The sequence below is a fragment of the Silene latifolia genome, chromosome 5, assembly GCF_048544455.1.
Source record: "Silene latifolia isolate original U9 population chromosome 5, ASM4854445v1, whole genome shotgun sequence".
Taxonomy (NCBI): Eukaryota; Viridiplantae; Streptophyta; class Magnoliopsida; order Caryophyllales; family Caryophyllaceae; genus Silene; species Silene latifolia.
Window position 1 is genome coordinate 8340706 of NC_133530.1, and position 17503 is coordinate 8358208.

The 17503-nt window shown below is 39.3% G+C and overlaps 1 protein-coding gene and 2 non-coding genes across 3 annotated transcripts; all 3 read right to left on the minus strand.

The window, feature by feature from the left end:
* Positions 1-652: 652 nt before the first annotated feature.
* On the minus strand, positions 653-5303 carry LOC141656615 (rRNA 2'-O-methyltransferase fibrillarin 1-like). The gene is made up of 7 exons (XM_074463566.1): positions 5190-5303; positions 4243-4568; positions 3205-3300; positions 3026-3103; positions 2770-2946; positions 1061-1129; positions 653-962 (listed from the first exon to the last, which is right to left on the minus strand). Exons 1-7 carry the CDS (start codon positions 5206-5208, stop codon positions 786-788), a joined length of 942 nt encoding a protein of 313 aa, XP_074319667.1. The 5' UTR covers positions 5209-5303; the 3' UTR covers positions 653-785.
* On the minus strand, positions 2182-2252 carry LOC141658345 (small nucleolar RNA snoR60). Its single transcript, XR_012549236.1, has one exon. It is a non-coding gene; the product is annotated as a small nucleolar RNA snoR60 (small nucleolar RNA).
* Positions 2339-2410, minus strand: LOC141658344 (small nucleolar RNA snoR60). Its single transcript, XR_012549235.1, has one exon. It is a non-coding gene; the product is annotated as a small nucleolar RNA snoR60 (small nucleolar RNA).
* Positions 5304-17503: the final 12200 nt, after the last annotated feature.

The following is a 17503-nucleotide window of genomic DNA, read 5'->3' on the forward strand; positions in this document are numbered from 1 at the left end:
ATTGTTATCGCAAGTTTCAATATGAGTAACTAAATCTCCTTTTGCTAGAATTTAAGGGAGATGGATTTAGACGGTCTTAATTGGGTGATTAGATTGGTCAATATAATTGGTTTATGTTGTTAATTGTGATATCCAATTGTACTGGTGAGCCCCGACCTAGGATCGAAAGCCTAGAAAGGGTTAAACCTGTCAAACCTGTCACACACATTAGAGTGCCCTAGTTATTTCAAAAGTAGTCTTTTTGTGATAAAGAAAATCCTTTTTTGAAAGAACTTTAATGATAAAAAGTTACGGCTATAGAATATGTTATTAGTAAATAATTGTAAAATAACATTATTAATTTTTCGGTAAAAAAAAACTTTCCAGAAAATTACTTATTTCACTAAGTTTGACGATTTAATTTCTTATTTATCAAATCAAAATATAATTATGAGAAAAATGAATAATTAATGAATTGTCAATTCAAATTCCACAAATATAACAACTCTATACTTGCATATATTGCACGAGGTCTATACTACTAATACTAGACCATAACTCATTGCGAAAGTGTAGCTTTAAGAAAACGAGTGCCTTCTCTAACATATCCTTCACATATCAGATGGTATGATATAAATGATGTCTTTCATTCTCTCTCAAAAAAAAAAATGAGGTCTTTCATTTCGTTAAAAGTAACCAACATCTCACATACTACTAAAGCAAAAGCTAAACTAGTACTGTTACTACTGTATATAGTACGGAGTACAGAAATACCGACATCAGTCACCCTAAGGCCTAAACTATTTTCAGTCTTTCTTCTTCTCCTTCTTAGGCATGCGGTAGCCACCGATAACACAAGCATGGTCACGCTCAAATGGCTCAAGGGTGACTTGTTCAGCTGGCTTGAACTGCTCTTGTTGCAGTTTCTTCACTTCTGAGGCAAACACAGCCTCGGCAGGCATTGTTGAGTCGATGCAGTTAGCCTAAAATTTTCAGATGTTTTAGTAAACAAATAAATAGTGAGGATTTACAGAACTTTGGTCAAGGCCATAAACCAAGTTATCGAATGATGAATGCTAACCTTGATAGATATAACAAAGTGGCCACCTGCTTTCAGAAAATATGAAGCATTGAGAGCCAAAATTCTAGCCTGAAACCATATTAAAACAATCAGTTCCAGAGAAAATGGATCATATTCTCAGAATTCAAAAACACTGGAAGAATGGACAAAAAGCAATTAAGAATAATATAACCAAGCCTAAAGCACGTCGTGGTGGGTATTTGCTTTATTTATGCCTAGGAATGGCTATCGGGTGAAAGCTGGGACAAAGAGCTAAAAAAAAACTAACCTGGCCACTTTCCAGACATTTTTGAATGGGTGCAAAAAAGGATGCCATCAATAAACTCACAGTAGTAAGATACTAGTTACAGGGTTTTTGTTTCAGATTTTTCAATTTTAAGTGTTTTGGTGAGGCTGATACTCTGATTTTTATCATCTGCCCTATTCCAAGTAGTAATCCTCTACTGCTTCTACAGTAGAAGCTTCTGCCTAAAAAATTGATCGATTAAGATTTTTTCTTTAGACACGCGACAACCTAAGAGGTTGTCAGCTTACAGTCTATGTTGCTCAGACTCGTTTAGAAGTATCCGACATCGGTGCGTGTCCAAGTGTCGGACTCGAAAAATATGCATATTTTGGTCTAAAATGAGGTGTCAAGTATCATACCTATGTCCGAGTGTCAAGTGTCGGACACGGGTACTCGAGGAAATAAAAAGAGTCGGAGTAACCTAGCCTATAGCACAAACAATAATTTGGTTTTGGTCTGATGGTCTCTACAATCAACAAGGAGGGCAGGTGGCTAGACTATAGCATTATCACAAACGATTAGAACCATTCACCGACAAATGAAAAACAACTAAAAGAGGAACCAATCCAATGCAATCAAAAACTAAAAAAAGGACGCTGTGAAGATGAGTCTTGCCTCTCACACAAGCATTAGATTATAGTAGTAATAACGTGGAGATCCGGCAACTAACGTGTATAAGAAAAGTAACAAAAGTAACATTTGGGATAAACAAGAGATCTAACCACCATCACATAGGTGAACAAACGGCACAAAGGGTAGTTAAAATACAAGTAAATTAAAAATACAGTTTCAAAATTTATAGAGGAAAAGTGTTCATTATCAGTTTATCGTTAACATCATCAGATATTCGGAGCTTACATCACCCATAAGTCTTGAAGGGGAATCCGATAAACTCATCACGTGATTGATTAATTGATAAGAAAAGAAGAAAAACTTGGTTCGTTAGGGGGAAAAAGGAACAAGGAAACAAATAACAAAAATAAAGAGCTCAATGCATCAGAAACTCGGTTTGTACATCACCCAATAAGTCTTGAAGGGGAATCCGAGAAACTCATCATGTGCTGAATTATGAAATTAACAAAATGTCCACTTTTAAATCTAAAGTATACTGAAAAAAATGACTTTAAAATAAAGTACAATCAACCAACTTTCACTTTTAAATCAAAGCAGTTCAACATTTTACAAGAATTAGAAAAGAAAAAAGCAGAAGTAACAAATTTCTTTGTAAACAGTTTAAGGGAGGAGTGCTTGAAGTAAAAGGATTCAAGCCAACAAAAATTTCCACATTTTCTAATCTGCTAAGAAAACTAGTACTAAATCCGTGTAACAAAAATGATTAGAAGCAGGCATAGCCACATAGGTATACCAAAGTTCAAACAAACATGGACCAAGTTAACATCAACACGAAGCAACAGTAACAGACCTGATCAGGTTGAGCAACATCCGAAAAAATTACATCAACCATGCCAACCAGCATCCTGTATTTTGCAGGATGTCTAGCATCCTCAATGATGGGAATGACATTAGTCCTTTTCTTTGCCATGTTAACCAAATCTCTACCACTCCTGTGCGAGAACTCGACTGCATAAACAACACCCTCCTGCCAGAGCAACTACATCGTCAAATACCATTCAAGGACAATTCACTTAAGCTTATCATATGTAGGAATAATCACTTACAGGTCCAACAACATCAGAGACATGAGAAACCGTGGTTCCAGAAGCAGCACCAAGGTACAACACTTTAGCACCAGGTTGCTGATAAAAACAAAACATTAATTCAATTCGTCAACCATTTAGTCCTGAAGAAACAAAAACGACAATCACAAGACATTAAGCAACAGAAAACTGAAACTCACTATCCAAATATTGTCAACTCCACCAAGAATAGCAGCTGCCAACTTCGAACGGAAAGGGTTCCAAACCCTGTATTCAATCTTGGTTCCATCATCTTGCTGCAGACATATATAGGCATTTTAAAATCCTTTCTCACATCACAATGTAAATACTATGGATGTAAAATTCGAAGCTAACAGCAAGATATGGCCATTAGTCTTGACTCTTGAACAACGGAATAAAAAAACGTAGTTGTTCTTTCATGAATGAGTTTTACTCTTTCATGTACTTTTTTTCATTTTTCTTCCATAGTATGCCCTTGCATAGAGAGAGAAACAAAAAACTCTCTCTAATTCTCTTCCTTCCAAGATTAATCGAATTCATCAAATTACACAACTATGGATGATAATTCTCATATCGGTCAAGTAATAATTCTAATGATTGAGTTTATCAATTATATTATATCAAATTAGGGAATTAGTTTACACTACTAATTAAATTAGGGTTTGTTTTAAAGCATCGCGTCGTCCGACACAAGGCAAAGGAGTAAGCAAGATGCCGACATAAGACATGGGAGTAAGACGGAGGTACGACCTACGGCATGAGTCATTGCCTGTTTAACCCCAATTTGACCACACGCAATCCAGTTCCCCTGCCTGTTTAACCAAGAAATTTGATGAAATAGTTGTTCACGTTACTTCTTGTTCTATCTTTCTGTTTTTCATTTTTTTTTTAATAATTTGTAATTTAGGGGTATAATAGTAATTTAGGTCCATAGAAGAGTAAAACCCGTCCATGAATGAGCACCACCCTAAAAAAAACCTACCAACAAATATCAGAAGAATATGAAATTCCACTCCCCTACAAGTTTCGCATCTTCTATGGTACATCGGGGGCCGTCAGAAATACTAGCAATAACAGTACGAGGTTTTCAAAAATCGGAAGTAACTCTAACATGAATACATTAACTAAATACATCATTGCAACAACACCACCACACAATGCACCATAATATTTGGTCAAAATATACAAAATAAACACGAATTCAAAGAAAATTTCACCTGCACAGAAATCCTCTTCTCATTGTAAACCGATTCCCCGGGAACCATATTCTTAGTCACAAGAGCATCTTCTTTACCTTTAGCAATAAATATCCCACTATGCTTATGGGTAACAACAATAACCTTGTTACCACCCTTCATTCCTCCCCTACCACCTCCACGACCACCACCACCGCGTCCGCCACCACCGCGTCCGCCTCCAAACCCACCACGGCCTCTGCCACCGGGTTTCGCTACTCCCCCTCTAGCTCCCATCCCAAATCCCCCTCTGCCACCTCCTCGTCCTCTTCCTCCTCCATCTCGTCCACCAAATCCTCCTCTTCCTCCTGTTTATCATTCATTCATTCAACTTTTAATCAATCGCCGCGGCTTAAATCAACAGCTTTAATTGCAAATAAACAAACTTTCCAATTCCTACCTTACTTTATTCATCATACTTCCTCTGTTCCATAATATGATAGTTTACGTATACTTTATTTCTTTTGTTCATATCTTTAGTTACATATCATTAAATATTATAAAAATCTCACATAAAACTTTTATGTTAGACATTAGAAGTTGTATTGAAAATTCTTCTCACATATGAATAGTGTCCAAAAAGCAAACGTAAACAATTCAATAGAGCGGAGGAAGTATTAATTAATCAATTTTTTAATCATTCATTCAACGTTTAGCGAATCAGCTTAATTTTAATCAACATTAAAGCTCAATATTAAGTCACAAATACTCCTTATAAAACCCGACACGACTCTCCGTCTCAATCATTTGTTTACCTTTCATTAATCGAAGCATAAATCAAATAAGTAAGATTAAGATAAAAGTACTCACTGAAAGTTAAATTAGTCAACTTTTGAAGGATGAAATTGAATGAAACTTAAGATTGAAAATAACAAATTAGTAAAGCAGTTAAATTTGAAGTAAATGAAGAGTAGAGAAGAGATTGGTACCTCTTCCTGGCGGCGCCATTGATGTTATACTACAGGTGTAGAATGAGGTGGAGAGAAAAAGGAAGAAAGTAGAATTTTTTAGGGTTTAAATGAAGAGCGATGAAAGAAGGAAGAAGGGATAGAGAAGGGGTTTTATCGGGGTTTTTGTAAAGGGTTAGGGTTTCATTTGTTGTTAAGGTTATGGGCCACGTACCCTTGCAAACGGATAAAATGGGTCTGATTCGGGTTGGGCCAGATTTGGATCGTTTTCGAGTCGGACATAATTTTGGTCGAGTCGGTCAACTCGGGTTCGGATTATTTTCTGCAATAATGAGCATTTGGGTCAGGCTATATTTGATCGGGTCTATTCAAAATCAATCTCAGATCTTTAATTCTGGTGTCTAGTCTGGGTACACATCTGGTTCTTGAGTTTATGGTTTGTTGTGGTTAAGGGAGTAATTGGATCGGATCGAATTGGGTGCGTTTGTGAATTATGTTATGTTTTTGTAATAAATTTTTAATCTGGTATGGGTAAAGACTTAGGCTCTGTTTGGTAAAACTGCTTGAAAAATTACCTGAAACCTGAAAAGGTACCTGAAACCTGATAAGGTGACTGAAATTAAAAATTTACCTGAAAAGCTAGCTGAAAATTGGAAACTTATAAGGTAGCTGATTAATTGTAAAGTGTTTGGTAAACTAACTGAAAAGGTAACTGATTTTTTATAAAATAACATAAAAGGACATTAATAATTATAATAAATTAATTTAAAAAAATGGTAAATATGTAAAATAACTACCTGAAATATTAGTCAAATCAGGCTGTTTGATCAAATTAGGTACCTGAAATGCCTTGTCAAACACAGCCATATTTAATTTTTCTTAAACTTAATTTTTCTGGACCAAGTTTAGAGGATCTTAACATTTAAAATGAACTTAGGCCCTGTTCTTTTGGGCTGAAATTGTCTGAACTGAACTGAACTTAATGGAGCTGAGCTGAGCTAATAGTAATAGTAATAGTAATAAATGTTATAATAATATTATTCATTATTATTAATAATAATAAAATATCAATATAATATAATAATAATAATAATCTAATAAGTAATATAAAAAATAAAATAGTAATATAATAATAAATATAATAATAATAATAATATATTAGTAATATAAATAATATTATTAATAATATTATAATTTATTAAATAATAAAATTTATTAATAATAATAACTAAAAAACAAATATGATAAGAATAATATAAATATTATAAATAATAATAATAATAATAATGATAATAGATGTAATATAATACAGAGTAATTAATTAATATAATAATAATAATAATGTTATTAATAATATTAATAAAAATGAATATATTAATAAAATAATAAATATAATATAACAATATAATAATAATAGTAATAGTAATAGTAATAATAATAATAATAATAATATTATTATTAATAAATATTAATACCCTAATATTTCTATTAATCATAATAATATAATAATAAATATAAATACTAATATACTCCCTCCGTACCACACCAAAGGTAACGTAGGAAAAAATGGAATATTTAAGAAAAAGTGGAAAAAGTAAGGGTAAAGAGGGAAAAAATAGGTAGGGTATGTAATTGTGGGTTTAATTATGGGTTGGTAGGTGGGGTATGTAATGGCATTTTGTGTAAATATCAAATGGGTATAAGGATAACTTGGTAATGTGGTGGGCCAAATAAGGAATGTTACCTTTGGTGTGGTACGTCCATTTATAGTAAGTGTTACCTTTGGTCTGGTACGGAGAGACTAAAGAGTAATAAATATTAAAAATAAATTTTAATAAAATAATAACAATAGTAAAAAAAATTAATATAATAATAATGATAACAATAAGAATAATAATGTTAATGTTGAAATAAACTACTCTGAAGTGAACTGAGTTGAACTGAACTGATCTGAACTGAACTGAATGGAGCTGAACTGAACTAAACTTAATAGAGCTGAACTGAACTGAACTTATTAGAACTGAAATTAAATCCAAAAGAACAGGGCCTTATATGAATTGAAATGAACTTAGGATCTGAACGTGCAGGAAGGTGAGTTTGAATTGAACTAAACTTTTATAAACTGAACATATAATATTTGAATTTTTCTAAACTAAATTTATAGGATCTCAACTAACTCAAAGGTTTTGAAATTTCTGAACTGGACTTTATAATTTGAACTAAATTTATAGGAGATGACTTTAAGTTCAAAAGACCATCGTCTTAGCATGTTGTGGTTTGGTGTCTGTGTTTGGGTTGTATTTGTAGGCACGGAAAATTTATTAATGTGCCGAATAAATAAAATAAATTAATTATTTTGAGTTAATACTAAATTTTAACTTAATTTAATTAATTTGTCCCGATTAAATGAAATGTGGGTCGATTCGGATTACAAAAGGAGTTATTCGGATCACTAAACCCAGAAAGAATCAAATTTGGGCCAAGGTTGCTTATAAACCCACAAATGGGCCTGTGACCATCAAAGTCCAATAAGGGGAATTGAAATTCATAAATAGAGCTCTTCTTATTCATTCAAAGGGTTGGAAATTCATAATTGCAAAGGAGCTGGAGAGAACAAGGTACAAATTCCTACAAATCCTCTCTGTCAAAATCATTGCAAGCAGTCAACAAGCACATCAAATCGTGCCGCCTGCGTTGAAGATTCAATCACAAGTTCAAACCTTCAAGAGAGATTCAAGTCATCGCGACCCTCTCAAGAAATCAAATTTACATCGCGCGTAGAGCAATTAAATTTGTCTACACGCGCACCCCTCACGTGTACCCCGTACACGTACCCCTTACGGCATATTAGAATCAGAGGATACATTAGAGATTGTACACGCACTTTTGATATTTATTAATAAAATATAATTGTTTCCTTGTTTTGTATTTCAGTTATCGCAATACAAAATTTGCTGTTACAAATTTTGGTGAACCCGACGTGAAAATCTCTACCTCTCATCTCTACTGTTGTTTTATTCAAGTCTACCAAAACAAGAAGATGTCTACTAAGCAAAGCATCTCCTCCAGTCCATCCAAGAAGACCTATGCGAGATATCTGCAGGTACCCCATTCTTTGCTACCTCCCCTCGCTACGCGATCGGTTAGCATCTCCACAAGAGGAATGGCGAAGAAGGTGCTTTGTCAATCTGCTCGCTTGCTGAGTCTACGCTCCGCACACGTCCCAACTAGGCCGCACAAGTTCTCTGTCGCCTCCATAGCTTGCCGCTTGCTACGGCGCTCTGGCCGCCTCTTCTCCTTCACGCGAGGAGACTAGAAGTGTTAAGGTTGACAAGAAGGCTTCTCCATGCAAACCCAAAGCGTCGCCAAAGAAGAAAGAAACCTCAACTCCTAACGTTGCTTGATCATGGTGATAAGTGGCGATACTCTTGAGGATCGAATGCAGAAAATGAATGATCTCCTTGAAAAGATGATGAAGGAGAGTGAAGAAAAGAACAAGAAAATTGATGAGCTCCAAAAAGAGGTGGTGGCACTCGTGACGGGAAGGTCGAGAGCGAGCATGGTGACACCGATAGGGATGTTGATAGCGATAGAGAAGTTGGCGAGGATAGGGAAAAGCCAAAGAATGAGATCAGCAACTTCACTGAAGAGAAGCTGCAGGAGTTAATAGCCAAGACGATCAAGTGTCAGTTGGATGATAGCTCGACAAGTAGTGGACGCTACATCAAGCCTTACACTAAGAGGATTGACAGTCTGCGCATGCCATCGGCTATCGGCCTCCAAAATTTCAACGATTCGACGGAAGGGAACCCAAAGCAACACATCGCCCACTTCGTCGAGACATGCAACAATCTTTGGAAAGAAGGTGATCGTTTGGTGAAGCGATTCGTTCGTTCGCTCAAAGGGATCGCGTTCGCGGTACACAAATCGGACTCGAGTCAATTGTGGTGGGTCACATGGAAGATGAATTCCTCAACAGATTCTCTGACACCAGGACGTGTCGTCGGCATGAGCGAATTGACAAAGACATCTCAATGGCAAGATGAGCCTGTCGTCGATTACATCAACGGTGGCGTGCGGCGAGTCCGGAATGTAAGGATCGCTTAAGTGAAGCGTCGCGATTGAAATGTGCGTCAACGGGATGAAATGGGACATTCTTTACATCCTGAAAGGGATCATGCCAAAGAGCTTCCAAGACCTGGCTACCCGCGCCCATGACATGGAGATCACAATCAAAGAACATGGTAGTGCTCGACCAAGTTCTTCTAAGGTGCCAAGTGAAAAGAAGGAGTTCAAGAAAACTGATAAGAACTCCAAATCGTCGACAAAGGAAACAATGGTCGTCGAAACCAGCAGTGCACCTGTCAAAATCTCGTCAAAGCCTAAGTATGAAAAGAAGAAAGAGTCATTCTCTTACACCTACCAACGAGACAAGCCTACATTGAAAGAGTTGCAGGCTAAGAAATACCCATTCCCAGATTCTGACTTGTCTGGAATGCTCGATGACCTCTTAGAGAAGAAGGTTATACAATTGCCCGAGTCGAAGCGCCCCGAGCAAGCAAACAAGAGAAACGATCCCAATTACTGTCGTTATCACAGGCTGGTGAGTCACCCTATTGAAAAGTGTATAACACTCAAGGAGAAGATCATGCAGCTCTCCAAGGAGGGGAAGATCATTCTTGACTTGGATGACACAGTAACTACAAATCAAACTACTGTAGTCTTGGAGCAACCGGACGAGCCAATTATACAACAAGGACAATGTGTGTATATGTTGCAATTCGGGAGTTTTGAGCTTCGTGGCATTACAGATCCAAGGGTCATTGTCGTCACTACCTCCAACGTCATTGGAAGAAATACTACCTCCTCAGGATAAGAACGAGGAAAAGAAGCATGAAGATGACGATGAGGGTTGGACTTTGGTTACGCGCAAAAAGTCAAAGAAACAAACAAACAAGGCGAGCCGCAACTGTTCACCGTCGAAGAAAACAATCAAAGAAGACGAAACCTCGCAAGACGAAGGGAAAGAAAAAGTCCAAAATAGTTGTCAAACCACATGTCTTGCCAATTGATTTGCTGGAACAAGAACCACCAAGTCCCGTCACCTTAGAAGAATTCTTCCCGCGAGATTTCATGAACAAGGTTACTGCGTGCACCATCTCGGCCTTTGAAGGTGGCGACGATGAAAAGAAAAATGAGGAAAGGGGCCTAGATGATGCGGTATCACCACAAACGGTCTCATTACGAAAAAAAGAGAACGAAATAGTGGCTGCTCTCGATGCCCTTCCTACAAACATGGGGTGGAAACAAATCTTTCATCTACCTAAAGATAAGCGTAAGCTGATAATTCAAGGACTTGAGAAGCCAGAATTGTACGCAGGCAAGATGAAGGAAAAATGCGAGCCTCCTGAGCAATCAACTGGATGTGTCTCCTGCAATGCAGCTTTGAGTTTCTCAGATGAGGATTTACTTCTTGGATCCAAGCCTCACAACAGGCCACTTTATGTGTCGGGGTACATCCGGGGGCAAAAGGTCAAGCGCATCTTAATAGATGGAGGCTCAGGAGTCAATCTCATGCCAAAATCCACCATGAATGAATTAGGGATCACAATGGATGAACTCTCGAGTAGTCGAACAATGATTCATGGTTTCAACTTGAATGGGGAGCGTGCGGTTGGCATGATCCGTGTGAACCTTACCATGGGTGATCTTTCTTCCGACACATTGTTCCATGTCATGGATGGCAAGACATCGTTCAAACTATTGCTGGGACGACCTTGGAAGCACGAAAACGGAGTTGTCGCCTCAACCCTCCATCAATGCTTGAAATATTATCGTGGTGGCGAAAGGAAAATAGACGGAGACGCCAAACCTTTCTCTAAGGTCGACTCTTTCTTCGCTGATGCAAAATTCTTTGAAGAAAATGGTACTTCCAGTGAATTCATGCCAACCACCATCTCTTCAACGGGAAAAGGAGGTAAGCGGGAAAAGAACATCATCAAAGAAGATGAAGCTGCAAGTCTTGCTAAAGAAAATGATGTTAAGAAAGATGTAGACAAGGTCAACAGAACGACTACTCTGTTGCGTCACCCAAGAAGCAAGAGACGCCGCAGAAAACTACACCACCGATCTACGCTACATCCCGAAGTCTCGCCGCAAAGATGGGGAGAGTCCTTTTGCAGAGTGTCTAACACCAAAGATAGAGCCTAAGGATAAAAAGTCAAGTACGGTGTTCAAGCGAGAATGGGTAGCCAAAGTCGTTACACCTCTACCAAGTTCATCTCAAATGAAGATTGTGAGACCTCCTCCGAATGGTTTCGTCATTCATCCATCAATCATCAAGTGAGGAAAATAAGGGGATATTTGATTCCAATGCTTACAAGCTACTTGCGAAGGCTGGATATGACTTTACAAATCCGACTCCTCTCGGCAAAGTTATAGAAGTTGAGCCGTACGGTCTTAACAAAGCGCAACATGAAGTGTTCAAGCAAGATGGGAACTTCATGGTGACCGGGGGCGGCCTCGGATATGAGTCTCTGCTTTGTGAAGATTGGTGCTCGTAGAAAAGGGGCTACTGCATCTTCTCAGCACATCACAGTAGAAGAGGTCGAAGAAAATGAAGAAGGAGAGGAAAAGATGCATCCATCTTCAGTCTTCGATCGAATAAGTCCACCTGCAGAGAAGTGTCGTCCTTCTATATTTACAAGGTTAGGGAGACCAAATTCTTCAACCAAACACATTTCTGTCTTTGCTAGGCTTGGCAATCAAGGAGAAAGTAAGGTCAAAGTGTCAACACCTTCGTTGCGCATAAAAAAAAAGGGCGCAATACATGAACGCTTGGGTGTTCCATCAAAAACAGTCTTCAGTCGACTAGGGGCTCTCAAGAGGAATAGTGGTGAGGGTCGTCCTCTCTCAACTTTTGCAACACAAAATGAAGAAGAAGTAAGAGTAAGCGATGATTTGAGAAGCGCAATACCATCTCGCATGAAGCGTATGCAAGTAGTGGATATCATCCAGCATGAGCCACTCAAAGCAAGGAGGCGCATACTAGTTCTCACAGGCCAGTCAAAAAATGTTGAGCCTATTCCTTCCTCTTCACGTCCCTCTGATGTAAAGAAGCCAGGAGATTTAGAAGTTACAACGTCGTCATATCATATCACAGTAGAAGAGATACCTGACGAGAATGAAGAAGTTGAGGCGGATGAAGCCCCTAAAACACTCGAAGACGGGGGGCAATCGACTGTAGATGAACTCAAAGAACTCAACTTGGGAACTATTGAAGATCCTCGGCCCATTTATGTCAGTGCTCTACTGACTAAGGAAGAAGAAGAGGAGTACTACAAGTTGTTGGTTGAGTACAAAGATGTCTTCGCCTGGAGCTATAAAGAGATGCCTGGACTCAGCCCAAAAATTGCAGTTCATCGTCTAGCAATCAAGAAAGGCACCAATCCCAAAAAGCAACCTCAACGTCGTTTCAGGCCGGAGCTTGTACCGAAATTGAAAAGGAAGTCAATAAACTTATTGAAGCGGGTTTCATTCGAGAAGTCAAATATTCTACTTGGATAGCAAACATTGTCCCAGTCAGAAAGAAGAATGGACAAGCTCGCGCATATGTGTCGACTTCAGAGACCTTAATGATGCATGCCCGAAGGATGACTTCCCTTTGCCGATTCTGAGTTGATGATTGACGCAACCACTGGTCATGAAGCCCTCTCATTCATGGATTGTCTTGCTGGTTACAATCAAATACATATGGCACCGAAGATCAAGAAGCAACAGGTTTCGAACCCCAAAAGGGATCTTCGCTACACGGTCATGCCGTTTGGATTGAAGAATGCTTGGCGCTACGTACCAACGCGCAATGCAAAAGATCTTTGATGACATGCTGCATAAAATAATAGAGTGTTATGTTGATGACGTGGTTGTCAAATCAAAGAAAAGAGAAGACCATATCAAAGACCTTCGAACCGTCTTTGAAAGACTTAGAAAATGTCAACTCAAGATGAATCCACTCAAGTGTGCGTTCGGTGTCACATCTGGGAAGTTCTTGGGGTTTGTGGTTAGGCATAGAGGCATTGAAATTGACCAAACAAAAATTAAAGCCATCAACGAAATGCCGGAACCAAAGACGTTAAAAGAGTTGCGCGGATTGCAAGGACGTTTGGCATACATTCGAAGGTTCATATCTAACCTAGCGGGGACGTTGCCAACCATTCGGCCATCTCATGAAAAAGGATGCTCCATTCCAATGGGATGAAAAATGCAAAAATGCTTTTGATAGCATCAAGAAGTACATGGCCGGTGCACCGGTGTTGGGGGCACCAATTCCGGAAAGCCACTTGTCCTCTACATCGCAAAGACAAGAACGCTCACTGGGGGCAATGTGTGCTCAAGAAATTGAAGACCGTAAAGAGAGAGCACTCTATTACTTGAGTCGTACCTTGGTTGGAGCCGAGTTGAATTACTTGCCCATAGAGAAGATATGTCTTGCTTTGGTGTTCGCCATCCAGAAGTTGAGACACTACATGCAGGCGCATACCATACACGTGGTCTCAAAAGCCGATCCAATCAAGTACATACTCTCAAGACCGGTCTTGTCGGAAGACTTGCGAAATGGGCAATGTTACTTAGCGGTATGACTTGGTGTTCGTGCCTCAAAAGGTCATCAAAGGCCAAGCTATCGCCGACTTCTTTTTGATCATCCGGTGCCGGCAGAGTGGGAAATTTCAGATGACCTCCCGGAGAAGAAATTTTCTATGTGGACGTCCTACCTCCATGGCAAATGTACTTTGACGGTCTTGCGAGGAAGGAGGACGGGCTGGAGCCGGAGTTGTATTCGTAACTCCACAAAATCATCTCATGCCATACTCCTTTACGCTCACTCAGTTGTGCTCAAATAATATGGCAGAATACCAAGCTCTCATACTCGGCCTCCAAATGGCGATCGAAATAGGTGTTAGAGATATGGACATCTACGGCGACTCGAAGCTGGTGGTCAACCAAGTCCTTGGTGAATATGAAGTAAAAAAGGAAGACTTGATTCCCTACCATCAACGGGCATTACAACTGTTGAATCAACTTGAGGACATCCATGTTGGTCATGTGCCAAGGAGTGCCAATAAGTTGGCTGACGCGCTTGCTAATCTTGCGACCACTTTGGCATTGGGGCGAAGAGTCTATGCAAGTCCCAGTCTGCAATCGTTGGGTAGTATCATTGCTTGAAGAAGAGGAAAATGTAGATACAACCAACATGATATGCGTCTACACAGTTGATGAAGATGACTGGCGTCAACCTATCATTGATTTTTTGGACCACCAAAAAATACCCGATGATCCCAGACACAAGGTAGAAATACGTCGACGTGCTCCAAAGTTCATTCACTATAAAGGGACACTCTACAGACGTTCTTTCTCAGGCCAATGGTTGAGGTGTCTAAGCAAGGACGAAGCTACTGAAGCCATGCATGAAGCTCATTCTAGCATTTGTGGTGCTCATCAATCTGGGCCTAAACTTCATGATCGTGTAAACAGAATGGGGTATTACTGGCCAACCATGGTGCAAGATTGTATGGACTTTGCGAAAAAATGTGAACCCTGTCAGTTCTACGCAAACTTCATACACCAACCGCCGGAGCCGTTGCATCCTACTGTTTCTTCATGGCCCTTTGAAGTTTGGGGACTTGATGTTGTGGGACCTCTTACTCCAAAGGCCTCAAATGGACACGAGTATATACTCGCGCCACCGACTACTTCTCAAAATGGGCGAAGCCATCACACTACGGGAAGTGAAGAAAGAAAATGTTGTGGACTTCATTAGAACCCAAATCATCTCTGAGATATGGTGTACCTCAACGTATCACTGGCCCGACAATGGGAAACAATTTTTCAACCATCGATGACAAGTCTGGGAGAAAAATTCAAGTTCAAACAATACAAGTCATCCATGTACAATGCCTCTGCAAATGGTTTGGCTGAAGCCTTTAATAAAACTCTTTGCAATTTGTTGAGAAAAGTAGTAGCAAAGTCAAAGCGAGATTGGCATGAAAGAATTGGTGAGGCGTTGTGGGCATATCGTACCACATACAAAACACCTACTCAGGCAACCCCGTATGCGTTGGTGTATGGAGTGGAGGCCGTGTTGCCTTTGGAGTTGCAAATTCCTTCCTTACGCATTGCTATTCAGGAGGGACTCACAGATGATGAGAATGACAAATTGCGATTAGCAGAGTTGGAAGCTCTCGATGAAAAGAGATTAGAGGCTCAACAAAAGCTCCAGTGCTACCAAGCAAGGTTGTCACGCGCATTCAACAAAAAGGTGCGCCCTCGTTCTTTCCAAGTAGGAGACCTCGTCCTTGCAGTACGAAGACCAATCATCACCTCTCACAAGCCAGTTGGCAAGTTCACCTCTAAGTGGGATGGTCCATACGTGGTACAGGAGGTCTATACAAATGGTGCTTACAAAATCGTGGATGAAGACGGCGTTCGAGTAGGCCCAATCAATGGGAAGTTTTTGAAGCGTTACTATTCTTAAATCCCAACAGTGAAGGCTCTTAAGCAAGAGCGTAAAGCGCAAGTCCAAGCTCCTAAGCAAGAGGTTAAAGCGTATACAAAAAAAAAAAAAAAAAAAAAAAAAAAACAACAAAAAAAAAAAAAGAAAACGAAAAAAAAATCTCAAAAAAAAAATCTCCAAAAAAAAAAAAAAAAAAAAAAATACTCCTTCCTTTATGAACTACGTCGGCTTGATCTTGTGAAATATACTTTGTGCTTCACAAGTACGTAGGCAACTTGGGTGAACATGTAGCTCAAGTGCAGCCACACCTCCAAACAAAAAAAATCCCTCTCTTGAACTACGTTGGCTTGATCTTGCAAGTTGTCATCTTGGTAGCTTTGCGAGTACGTAGGCAGTTTGAGCAAACACTTTGTTCAAGTGCAGCCACACCCAAAAAAAAAAACCAAAAAAAAAAATTTCAGCGAAATAATTACTCCGGCCCGCAAGAGTTTAAAGTGTGTACGGCTAAAATTACAGTCAATCATCAAGCAAGGTTATAAAAGCAAGGCCATGTTAATCGATGATGAGTTCCGCTTGAGCTGGGTCTTTACACTATTTGCTTCACGTTTAGCCTTGGATAGATCTTTAACAAAGAGGGTCACATCGCATACAGGTGATGAAATGATGTAGCAATCTGGCACATAAAGGCTTGGAACTTCCTTACAATCGACGAGCGAGTTCATTGCATGGTAAATCCAAAGGGAACCCAAGATAACCCATCCAGGAGTGACTCGTACTCTCTTGGAGTCGACGAGTCCGGTCCATTGCGAGTTGCATCCCTGCAAAAAAAAAAAAAAAAAAAAAAAAAAAAAAAAAAAAAAAAAAAAGGGAAAACTACAAGTATAGAGAATATGAGGAAGTCTTTTACAAGTAGGGGGGGACATCAAATCAAGAATTGTATTCATCCGGCAGGTCTCATGGGGAGAGGATAATGAAATAATAGTCTTCATAAGGAGGTTCATTGCATGAGTCTTCAAAACTGTGTCGCGATGACCCGAATGGGTTCACCCTGACACAACCTGTCGCGATGACCCAAAAATGGGTTCACCCTAACAGGCAATAAGTCTTCAAAACTGTGTCGCGATGACCCGAATGGGTTCACCCTGACACAACCTGTCGCGATGACCCAAAAAATGGGTTCGCCCTAACAAGCAATAAGTCTTCAAAACTGTGTCGCGATGACCCGAATGGGTTCACCCTGACACAACCTGTCGCGATGACCCAAAAAAAAATGGGTTCACCCTAACAAGCAATAAGTCTTCAAAAGTGTGTCGCGATGACCCAAAATGGGTTCACCTTGACAACTCGACTGGAGGCTGAAATATTGTCTGAAGTAATAAGTCTTCAACGGTGAACAAATACGATGGTCTTGCGTGAAGTATTGATAAATTGAAGTTGCTTGGCTAAAAAGATGCAACATAAATCCCTGCATAAACCACGGACAAACAAGGGGACCAAAAGCAAAAGCATAAGACAAACAAATTATAGAAAAAAAAATAAATTGATAAGAGGTCTAGTATTTGGCTAGTTGATCGATCCTCCTGCTTGGTGAATTTATTAGCAAAAATCAAAGAAGACCTTGAAAGTTGTGATATGCTGTCATGCTTCATCAAATGAAATCAAATGAAAAGATAAGGCTTTGTCATCATCTCCAAATAAAATAAGTCATCCCAAATATGATAAAATTTCCTTCAGCTGGTTCTCACGGGAGTGTGAAACGACGCCATTAACTCTCATATGCCACGCCTTCATTCCTATCCCCGTCGTCATCACTGCTATAGGATAT